Source organism: Borostomias antarcticus (genome assembly GCF_949987555.1).
Source record: "Borostomias antarcticus genome assembly, chromosome: 16".
In the NCBI taxonomy this organism is placed as follows: domain Eukaryota; kingdom Metazoa; phylum Chordata; class Actinopteri; order Stomiiformes; family Stomiidae; genus Borostomias; species Borostomias antarcticus.
Window position 1 is genome coordinate 2,834,874 of NC_140249.1, and position 11,662 is coordinate 2,846,535.

The window sequence follows — 11,662 nt, forward strand, 5'->3', positions numbered from 1 at the left end:
GGGCCCTTAAACATCTCTGCTGCCATCTACTGAGGAGACCGAGACATGCGTATTTCACCCCCTGAATGGACGCAAAACCCAAATTGACTGCTTGGCAGGACACCGCGCACATCAGGTAGTCTAGTCAAAGCCATGACCTTCAAACGTTATGGAAAACTCAATATCTTTATTACATTACAGTATTAAAGAGATGACTCCGTGGAATGTGCCAATATTCGGATTCTATGAGCATCATAGTGCATCGATGCATGATCTCCGGGCAGCTAGAAGGTATAGGTGCTCCCCTCCACGTCATGGGCACGATGGGGATCACTGAATGAATTAAGGAAAAAATAAAAGACTATATATATCTAATTTGAACAGCTATTGCAAAAATGTATCTGACTGTTCTGGCCAGCTGTCCAGCCCTAGTGGATCTCCCTTCTGAAATCGAAAAAGAAAAAGAACCATCATTATCAAAAACAAAATGTTCATATCACTGAAACATGCCATTAGAAACACCCAGATTCTATGATTTAAATTGTAATCTATGTTATAGGCTATATATTAATGATATTAATAATATATTATAATAGTATTATTATAATCATATTATTAGATGAGAATGTGATATATTATCATTATTCCCTGTTCTGTTGATAGGTTCCATTCTACTAGTCACATTGCAACCAAATATCCAACACATGAAGTTTTTTCTGTAACTTAACTCAATGCACACATGTAACATCTACCAATCAGTGTCAAAGCTCCCTAAAAGAACACGCCCTCCTCGGTGGTTCCCTCCAGTCAGCGGGGCTGATGTTGGGACGTCATTACTGTTCCGCGAATCACAGCTCTCCTTATTATCCGAGACGTGCCCAATATCCAGGCCCTTCTGATTTCGAGAAGCAAGGACACATCGCCGGTAAAACCAACAGCTGTTAAAGTTTTTTTGTATCATAGCCAACCCTTCAGATAGACTATCGTATACGTGCATTTACAAAGTTATAATATTTTCAATGAATAGGCTCTTGTCCTTTGTGTGAGTCGCAAGTCTTTCCTCACTGTCTTTCTGCGGGTGAACTCATGTTATATCAGGTTGTAATAAGATAATTAGATAAATGCCCCGTTTAATAACAGTGATTCGCACTTTTCAAGCGATGCTTTTCTCACTCCTGTATCTGTGAGCACAGAGGGGCAGTTTGGGTTCGGGTGGTGGCGGCTGGTAGTCAGGAGGGTCATTTTAGCTGACGTATGGTGAATAGGGGCGATGCCACTAGGCAGTCACTGGATGAATAGCGGCATTGTCGAGGCCATCTCTGTCTCTCTCTGTCTCTCTGACCCACAGACGGGTCCGTTATTGTGGATGCTGATGCTGGCATGACAGCTGAGTCGAGCTGACCAGTTCTGTAGCGTAGTTCCTCTCTGTGGACGTGCTAGACTACCCTGTACACTGCTATAGGCTATACAGTGTTCAGAGCATAACCATTGCTTTCTTCAGGGTGAAGACCAAAGTCTCATCTCTGCTGAGGAGGAGGATGCCGCAGACCAACAAGTCCAAGAGCGCCACGGCTTCAGCGGGTTCCACGGGGTCTGACCGGGGAGCCCGAGAGGAACCCGGGGGAGTACGCCAGGAGGAGGAACCCGGGGGAGTACGCCAGGAGGAGGAACACGGGGGAGTACGCCAGGAGGAGGAACCCGGGGGAGTACGCCAGGAGGAGGCGGCCCAGGCGTCGGGGGACCGAGGGAGAGAGGACAACACCGGAGACAGCGACATTATCAAATCCCCCAGTGACCCCAAGCAGTACAGGTCAGTGACCCCAAGCAGTACAGGTCAGGCAACCAGCCTTATAATCCTACCTACACTAACCTACCACTAACCACTAACCCTACCTACACTAGGCCTACCCTACACTAACCTACCTACACTAACCCTACCTACACTACCCTACACTAACCCTACCTACACTAGGCCTACCCTACACTAACCTACCTACACTAACCCTACCTACACTACCCTACACTAACCACCTACACTACCCTACACTAACCCTACCTACACTAACCTATCACTGACCACTAACCCTACCTACACTACCCTACACTAACCACCTACACTACCCTACACTAACCTACCTACACTACCCTACACTAACCTACCTACACTACCCTACACTAACCTACCTACACTAACCACCTACACTACCCTACACTACCCTACACTAACCCTACCTACACTACCCTACACTAACCCTACCTACACTACCCTACACTACCCTACACTACCCTACCTACACTACCCTACACTAACCCTACCTACACTACCCTACACTAACCTACCTACACTACCCTACACTAACCTACCTTCACTACCCTACACTAACCTACACTACCCTACACTACCCTACACTACCCTACACTAACCCTACCTACACTACCCTACACTACCCTACACTAACCTACCTACACTAAACTACCTTCACTACCCTACACTACCCTACATGTAGCCTACAGTACAGGTCAAGGAATCAGCCATGCATGTTGGTCCTTCCTACACTACCTTACAAGACCTGTCATCTCCCGACTCTGTCTCACCTTTGACCCCTTGTTATCCAGGTATATTGAGCTGACCAATGGTCTTCGAGCCCTGCTCATATCCAACTGCAATGGCACGTCAGCCTCTGATGAAGAGTCAGATAGTGAGGATGAGGATGATGATGATGATGAGGAGGAGGACGAAGACGATGGCTGTGGAGAGTGGACAGATGAGGAGTCTGGGGAGGAGGAGGAGGAGGAGGAGGAGACTGAAGGGAAGAGGAAGAAAGGACACTCGGATAAACAGGTAGTTCTGATAAACATCAACAACAATGTCAACAATCACTCATCCACAATTTCAACATGGACTCTGGTTGATGAGTATGTGTTATTGATATCTTATTGAACAAATTGAACAGCATATTAGCACTTACAAGAGCTTGTGAGAGAATGCAACATAAACATTGTCAAGCACAAAAGAGGTAACACTTTAGAATAACAATCCTTTATGAATAGTTAATAGATCATTATAAATAGTTAATAGATCATTCTCAAACTGTTAGTTAATAAGTTGTTAATGATGTGTAAAATGTTTGTTAATAGTCAGTTAATGATTTACAACTATCCCTCAAAAATAGTTGATCATCCACAAACAACTTTAGAGAAATAGCAAGCCATTTGAATAACAGCTTTAGAATAACATCCCAATAAGGTCTATAAACTATTGACATGGTCTTAACATGGCATGAATAGTGTGTGGAACTCCAATCTCCCTCGACACATCAAACTGAGCTTCTTCCATGCGACCGTGGAGTCAGTCCTCCTATAGGGCTGTGAAACTTGTACCCTGAAGCCCACCCTGCAGAAGTCTCTGGATGGGTGCTACACCAGAATGCTGCGTGTGGTACTAAATATCAACCAGAGCGAGCATGTTACCAACAAGCATCTGTATGGGGGGCTACCAAAGCTGAGTGAGAAAGTGGCATCCAGGAGGATGAAACTTGCTGGCCACTGCCACGGACATTATGAACTCCCAGGCAGCAAGCTGGTGCTCTGGGAGCCGACACACGGGCACCGATTAAGAGGACGTCCCACACCAACATACCTGGACGTACTGAGGAGGGACGCAGGAGGGGAGAGTTCTGCAGAACTGGCTGGATGTATGGAAGACGGAGATGATTGGAGACTTCGCTGTCGAGCTCGTCTGAGGACGACCTAATGATGATGAAAACAAATATATTTACTAACCTTTATATAATGATTTGTTACTCACTTCTAAACATGTATTAATTTGTGTTTAGATGGGTAAACTCATGGAAGGCCAGATGGAGCCAAATATAGGTGGATAAACTATTATTAATTATTATCAATTCATTAGTACGTAGTTTACTAATAGCTTGTCCAATTCAAATTATATTTATCTAAAAAAGCTATGTGGTCCAAAAGATTACCATTTACTGAAACATGGTTTGGATAACTGCTGGATTTCAGAACGTGAATTTGAATATCTTTCTGTTCCACAGTTTCATAGTTTTTAGCAGAGGCCCATAGACCTCCATTATATAAAGGGGATGCGCGCACAGAGGAAAAAGGCGCTAGCTTACTACTGCACGGATCGGTTAAATGTTGGTGTGTACGGATCGGTTTCATTGAGGACAAAGTGACATTTGAGCTAAACTTGCTATGACAGCGGCGTTCCCCTTTAACTAGTTATGCAATACTGGGTTATTGCGCGATAAGATAGCAATTCAAGGACAAAACTAAAAACTTTTAACTGGAGCCTGTAGGGGTGCTGCCACTAACTCCGTCATCTTGAATCTCTCCATGTGTTATTGATATCGAGCAACCTGTGTATGACATCATATCCTGTGTGTGTCAGGCTGCAGCAGCGCTGTGTGTTGGGGTCGGCAGCTTCAGTGACCCCAGTGACCTCCCAGGCCTCGCCCACTTCCTGGAACACAGTGAGTGTGACCCCTGAACTCACTGTGACCTGAACTCTGATCCCTGGCCAAGACACAGGACCCTCTGCCTTGTCCTAGGAAAATGTCCCTAGAGATGAGAGCAACATGATGACGGATTCTCTCTTTCTTGGCATTTCTTTCTTTCTCCTTCTCCCTCCCTCTCTCCTTCTCTCTCTCCCCCTCTCCTCTCTCAGTGGTCTTCATGGGCAGCAGGAAGTACCCATCTGAGAATGGCTTTGACTCCTTCCTGAAGAAGCATGGCGGCAGCGACAACGCCTCCACCGACTGTGAGAGGACCGTCTTCCAGTTCGACGTCCCGAGGAAGCACTTCAGAGAGGCTCTGGACAGGTGAGAGACAGTTGTTGTGGTGCTTGTTCACAGGTAAGAGACTGTTATTGTTGGTGTGGTGCTGGTTGACAGGTGAGTGACTGTTGTTATTGTTGTTGTTGTTATTATTGTTGTTGTTGTGGTGCTTGTTGACAGGTGAGGGACGTGTTGTTGTTGTTGTTGTGGTTAACTGGTGAGAGACTGTTGTTGTTGTGGTGCTTGTTGACAGGTGAGGGACTTGTTGTTGTTGTGGTTAACTGGTGAGAGACTGTTGTTGTTGTGGTGCTTGTTGACAGGTGAGGGACTTGTTGTTGTTGTTGTTGTTGTGGTTAACTGGTGAGAGACTGTTGTTATTGTTGTTGTTGTTGTGGTTAACTGGTGAGAGACTGTTGTTGTGGTGCAGGTTGACAGTTGTTGTGGTTGTTGTTGTTGCTGTGGTGCTTGTTGTGATTGTTCTTGTTGTCCGTCTGTTGTGCTGATTGTGTTAGGGACTGGGAGACGGGGGAGAAGTGTGGAGAGTTTCTCCGGTTAACTGTCCATGTGAGGCCTGCCATGGTAGTGGTGCTTAGAGACGGACATGGAGAGACAGAATGACCACAGTCTTGTTGTTGTGTCTATCTGATTGGTCGGTCACTGACTGTGTCCCATCTGCCCCTCCCACCCCCCTTCCAGATGGGCGCAGTTCTTCATCTGCCCCCTGATGATCCGGGACGCCATCGACAGGGAGGTGGAGGCCGTGGACAGTGGTGAGTGGCATCATGGGTAAAGAAAAACAAATTGCCCTGTCATTTTCTGACCAGTTTCCAACTGACCTCTCAAGCTCATGATGAAACTGTTAAAGGAGTAGGGTTTCGAGAAATCGAGGGTTTAACATGTTTTTGGATGATTTTTCAAGATGCCCATCCACATCCATTGTATGACCAAAACGGTGGTAGAGCAATTATCAACTTTCTCGAAAATGCTAGCTTTGTCAACGTTTTGATCGGAATCATTGTATATGATCACAAGTAACCTTAAAACAGGGCTAAACATGCATTTTCCCTTTACTACTCCTTTAACTTTGCATTGCGTATGTCATACAGTAGTACATTCCTAGTGCAGTGTATGGTGTGTGTGGTGTGTTTGGTGCGTGTGGTGTGTATGGTGTGTTTGTGGTGTGTTTGGTGTGTGTGTGGTGTGTATGGTGTGTGTGTGGTGTGTTTGGTGTGTGTTTGGTGTGTGTGTGGTGTGTTTGGTGCGTGTGGTGTGTGTGGTGTGTAACTGCGGGGCGTGTGGTGTGTTTGGTGTGTGTGTGGTGTGTTTGGTGTGTGTGGTGTGTTTGGTGTGTGCGTGTGGTGTGTTTGGTGTGTGTGTGGTGTGTAACTGCGGGGCGTGTGGTGTGTTTGGTGTGTTTGGTGCGTGTGGTGTGTTTGGTGTGTGTGGTGTGTTTGGTGTGCGTGTGGTGTGTTTGGTGTGTTTGGTGTGTGTATGGTGTGTGTGGTGTGTTTGGTGTGTGTGTGGTGTGTGTGGTGTGTGTGGTGTGTCTGGTGTGTGTGGTGTGTAACTGCGGGCCGTGTGCTCTGTCACTCTCAGAGTACCAGCTGGCCAAACCCTCAGACTCCCACAGGAAGGAGATGCTGTTCGGGAGTCTGGCGAAACCTGGCCACCCCATGGGCAAGTTCTGCTGGGGTGAGTCTGTCAATGAACACCAATGGGAAACGGACCGCACTTATATTTGCAACATAATTATTATATTTACAATGAAGGCCTCTCATTCACACACCAATGGCGGCAGCTGCCATGCAAGGTGCTAACCTGCTCATTGGGAGCAATTTGGGGTTCAGTGTCTTGCTCAAGGACACTTCAACATGTGGACAGGAGGGGCCGGGATTTGAACCGCCGACCCTACGATCACTGAACGACCCGCACTAGACACACTACACACTACACCTTCTACACACTAGACCCTACACATACTGTACTAGACCTAACCCCCCACACACTACACCTTCTACACACTAAACCCTACACCCCACACACACTACACCTTCTACACACTAGACCCTACACCCCACACACACTACACCTTCTACACACTAGACCCTACGCCCCACACACACTACACCTTCTACACACTAGACCCTACACCCCCCACACACTACACCTTCTACACACTAGACCCTAAACCCCACACACACTACACCTTCTACACACTAGACCCTACACCCCACACACACTACACCTTCTACACACTAGACCCTACACCCCACACACACTACACCTTCTACACACTAGACCCTACACCCCACACACACTACACCTTCTACACACTAGACCCTACACTCCACACACACTACACCTTCTACACACTAGACCCTACACCCCCCACACACACTACACCTTCTACACACTAGACCCTACACCCCACACACACTACACCTTCTACACACTAGACCCTACACCCCACACACACTACACCTTCCACACACTAGACCCTACACCCCCCACACACTACACCTTCTACACACTAGACCCTACACCCCACACACACTACACCTTCTACACACTAGACCCTACACCCCACACACACTACACCTTCTACACACTAGACCCTACACCCCACACACACTACACCTACACACTAGACCCTACACCCCCCACACACTACACCTTCTACACACTAGACCCTACACCCTACACACACTACACCTTCTACAACTAGACCCTACGCCCCACACACACTACACCTTCTACACACTAGACCCTACGCCCCACACACACTACACTTTCTACACACTAGACCCTACACCCCACACACACTACACCTTCTACACACTAGACCCTACACCCCACACACACTACACCTTCTACAACTAGACCCTACGCCCCACACACACTACACGCAACACACACTGCACCATACACACACCTCGTTGTCTCATTATTTATGTTCAGATACTGTAGTCCCACCCCTGTAGAACCCTCATGTTTCTGTGTTAATGTGTCGGATGTTCAATCTGATACACATTTTGATGGATGATCATGTTTCTCGGGACCGAATGTGACACCGTCTGTGTGGTGATGTCACCAGGGAACGCCCGGACCCTGAAGCACGATCCGAAGAAGCAGAAGATCAGCGTTTACAAGCGCCTGCGCTGCTTCTGGAAGAGATACTACTCCGCCCACTACATGACCCTGGCCGTGGAGTCCCGAGGTCAGAGGTCAATCCCCTCCCAGGGAGACCGTCCAGAGCCGAGGACTCTCAGTCCGTCCCAGAATCAGAGCGTTGCTTGTGAAACCCGAAAAGTTACACTCTTAAAAAAAAGGACCCCTTTGGAGAACCGTCTAAAGAAGGTTCCATATATAGAACCCTTTTCAGCTCCGTCCGTAGTGCTGTTGGAAGCCCTAAAGGGTTCTTTCTTACCTGTAAGGGTCCGTATGCAGCCTGTAAGGGTCCGTATACAGCCTGTAAGGGTCTGTATACAGCCTGTAAGGGTCCGTATATACAGCCTGTGAGGGTCCGTATACAGCCTGTAAGGGTCCGTATACAGCCTGTAAGGGTCCGTATACAGCCTGTAAGGGTCCATATACAGCCTGTAAGGGTCCGTATACAGCCTGTAAGGGTTCATATACAGCCTGTAAGGGTTCATATACAGCCTGTAAGGGTTCATATACAGCCTGTAAGGGAGCTTCTCTGTGGAATCCTTGTTCAGAGGGCTGCCCTGTTGTGTTTCTCTGTTAGAGTGTGTTGTATGTTAGAGTGTGTTGTATGTTAGAGTGTGTTGTATGTTAGAGTGTGTTGTATGTTAGAGTGTGTTGTATGTTAGAGTGTGTTGTATGTTAGAGTGTGTTGTATGTTAGAGTGTGTTGTATGTTAGAGTGTGTTGTATGTTAGAGTGTGTTGTATGTTAGAGTGTGTTGTATGTTAGAGTGTGTTGTATGTTAGAGTGTGTTGTATGTTAGTGTGTTGTATGTTAGAGTGTGTTGTATGTTAGAGTGTGTTGTATGTTAGAGTGTGTTGTATGTTAGAGTGTGTTGTATGTTAGAGTGTGTTGTATGTTAGAGTGTGTTGTATGTTAGAGTGTGTTGTATGTTAGAGTGTGTTGTATGTTAGAGTGTGTTGTATGTTAGAGTGTGTTGTATGTTAGTGTGTTGTATGTTAGAGTGTGTTGTATGTTAGAGTGTGTTGTATGTTAGAGTGTGTTGTATGTTAGAGTGTGTTGTATGTTAGAGTGTGTTGTATGTTAGAGTGTGTTGTATGTTAGAGTGTGTTGTATGTTAGAGTGTGTTGTATGTTAGAGTGTGTTGTATGTTAGAGTGTGTTGTATGTTAGAGTGTGTTGTATGTTAGAGTGTGTTGTGTGCCTGAAGCCAGGTGTGAGCACCTCCTAGTCCTAACTGGAATATGTAGGAGTGGGTCGTATGCCCACCTCCCTTGTTCTCTGTAAAACACTTTCCGTTGCCTCTATGTATGAAACGCGCGATACAAATAAAGCTTTGATTGATTGATTCGAACTCCCCGTCTCCCACAGAGAGGCTGGACACCCTGGAGAAGTGGGTGAGAGAGATCTTCAGCGCCATACCTAACAAGTGAGTGCCCCCCGTAGGCACGCTTTGACTCGTTCTTATTACGGGCTGTCGGTGCGGTTGGTAACGTCGTTATCTTGCTTCCACGGTGACAGCGCTAAGCCCAAGCCCGACTTCTCTAAGCTGGTGGAGCCGTTTGATACCGCCGCCTTCCACAAGCTGTACAGAGGTACCGCCAGCACCGCCTTCTACACACCCTTTATACCGGCACTGCTGGGATGGCGTCTCAGCTATGGTGTGTGTGTGTGTGTGTGTGTGTGTGTGTGTGTTTCAGTGGTTCCTGTGAGGAAGGAACATTCTCTGAACATCACCTGGGCGTTGCCCCCTCAGGAGCAGCATTACAGGTGAGCCCCCGGTGCCTTCAGACAGGGACCAGCGCTTCTGCCAGCTCTCTACCATGACCAGTCACTTAGAAAGCCTTTGATAAGGAACTAACAATAAACATACAGTGTGATCTGGGAACAGTTCTAGATGATCGGTTAAGTATTAGTGATTGTGACTCTTTTGTGAATAACCACTTCATTATCTGTATGGTTTAATGGCTTACAAAGGTTAGCTACAGTATCAGGAAGGACTTTCCCCCCTTTTCTCTCTCTCTCTGTCTCTTTCTCTGCCTCTCCATCTCTCTGTCTCTCTCCATCTCTCTGTCTCTCTCCATCTCTCTGTCTCTCACCATCTCTGTCTCTCTCCATCTCTGTCTCTCTCCATCTCTGTCTCTCTCCATCTCTGTCTCTCCATCTCTCTCTCTCTATCTCTGTCTCTCTCCATCTCTCTGTCTCTCTTAATCTCTGTCTCTCTCCATCTCTGTCTCTCTCATCTCTGTCTCTCTCCATCTCTCTGTCTCTCTTAATCTCTGTCTCTCTCCATCTCTGTCTCTCTCATCTCTGTCTCTCTCCATCTCTGTCTCTCTCCATCTCTGTCTCTCTGTCTCTCTCCATCTCTGTCTCTCTCCATCTCTGTCTCTCTCCATCTCTCTGTCTCTCTCCATCTCTCTGTCTCTCTCCATCTCTGTCTCTCTCCATCTCTGTCTCTCCATCTCTCTCTCTCCATCTCTGTCTCTCTCCATCTCTGTCTCTCTCCATCTCTCTGTCTCTCTCCATCTCTGTCTCTCTCCATCTCTGTCTCTCTCCATCTCTCTGTCTCTCTCCATCTCTGTCTCTCTCCATCTCTGTCTCTCTCCATCTCTGTCTCTCTCCGTCTGTCTCCATCTCTGTCTCTCTCTGTCTCTCTCCATCTCTGTCTCTCTCCATCTCTCTCTCTCTCCATCTCTCTGTCTCTCTCCATCTCTGTCTCTCTCCATCTCCGTCTCTCTCCATCTCTGTCTCTCTCCATCTCTGTCTCTCTCCATCTCTCTGTCTCTCTCCCTCTCTGTCTCTCTCCATCTCTCTGTCTCTCTACCTCTGTCTCTTTCCATCTCTCTGTCTCTCTCTCTTCCCATTTTTCTCTCTCCATTTCTCTCTCTCTCTCTCTCTCTCTCTCTCTCTCTCTCTCTCTCTCTCTCTCTCTCTCTCTTTACCAGGGTGAAGCCTCTCCACTACATCTCCTGGCTGATTGGTCATGAGGGCACTGGCAGCATCCTATCAATGCTCAGGAAGAAGTGAGTGAACTTAACAACATGTATGTGAGCATCTTTGTGTGTGAGTGTGTGTGAGTGTGTGTGTGTGTGTGTGTGTGTGTGTGTGTGTGTGTGTGCGCTGCATGTGTGTTAAAGCTTTGTGTTGTGTGTGTAGGTGCTGGGCCCTGGATCTATTCGGAGGGAACAGTGAGACCGGGTTTGACGAAAACACGACCTACTCCATCTTCTCCATCTCCATCACCCTCACTGACCAAGGCTTCCAGAACTTCTACCAGGTTCACTGTATATACCTCCCTCTCTCTCTCTTTCTCTTTCTCTCTCTCTATCGCCCTCTTTCTGCCTTACTCTGTCTCTTTTTCAGTGTCTCTCTCTCTCTCTCTCTCTTTTCTTTCTGTCTCTGCCCCCCTTCACTCTCTCTCTTTCTTTTCTGTTTCTTTCTCTCTGTCTCTCAGTACAGTATTGTGAATGAAATTCAAGTCTCACCAAAGTGTTTTGTTTTCCTACTTGACTGTTGTTCTAACTTTGTAGTTCGTTCTCATAGATCAGTCTGTTAAAACTACAAATTCTTCCTGTGTGACGTCACTTCCCTGTCCTCTTCATCCTGAAACTATGTCACTTCCTTTTTCACGTTATAACCTAACGTAAGGCTAGTCTACTACTAACGTAAGGCTGGTCTCTCATTAACGTAAGGCTGGTCTCCCGCTAACGTAAGGCTGGTC

At 47.0% G+C, this 11,662-nt stretch overlaps 1 protein-coding gene across 1 annotated transcript in view; it reads left to right on the plus strand.

The window, feature by feature from the left end:
- The first annotated feature begins 883 nt into the window (after nucleotides 1–883).
- The window catches only part of LOC311319572 (nardilysin-like), a 33,201-nt gene continuing 22,422 nt past the window's right edge, over nucleotides 884–11,662 (plus strand). Inside the window, exons 1-13 of the mRNA XM_084451139.1 lie at nucleotides 884–904; nucleotides 1,481–1,789; nucleotides 2,596–2,821; nucleotides 4,394–4,475; nucleotides 4,670–4,823; nucleotides 5,475–5,548; nucleotides 6,375–6,470; nucleotides 7,873–7,995; nucleotides 9,313–9,370; nucleotides 9,463–9,536; nucleotides 9,642–9,711; nucleotides 10,887–10,964; nucleotides 11,098–11,218. Coding sequence (XP_084307265.1) covers nucleotides 1,518–1,789; nucleotides 2,596–2,821; nucleotides 4,394–4,475; nucleotides 4,670–4,823; nucleotides 5,475–5,548; nucleotides 6,375–6,470; nucleotides 7,873–7,995; nucleotides 9,313–9,370; nucleotides 9,463–9,536; nucleotides 9,642–9,711; nucleotides 10,887–10,964; nucleotides 11,098–11,218 — 1,428 coding nt within the window. The 5' untranslated portion in view covers nucleotides 884–904; nucleotides 1,481–1,517. The remainder of the gene's footprint in view (nucleotides 905–1,480; nucleotides 1,790–2,595; nucleotides 2,822–4,393; nucleotides 4,476–4,669; nucleotides 4,824–5,474; nucleotides 5,549–6,374; nucleotides 6,471–7,872; nucleotides 7,996–9,312; nucleotides 9,371–9,462; nucleotides 9,537–9,641; nucleotides 9,712–10,886; nucleotides 10,965–11,097; nucleotides 11,219–11,662) is intronic.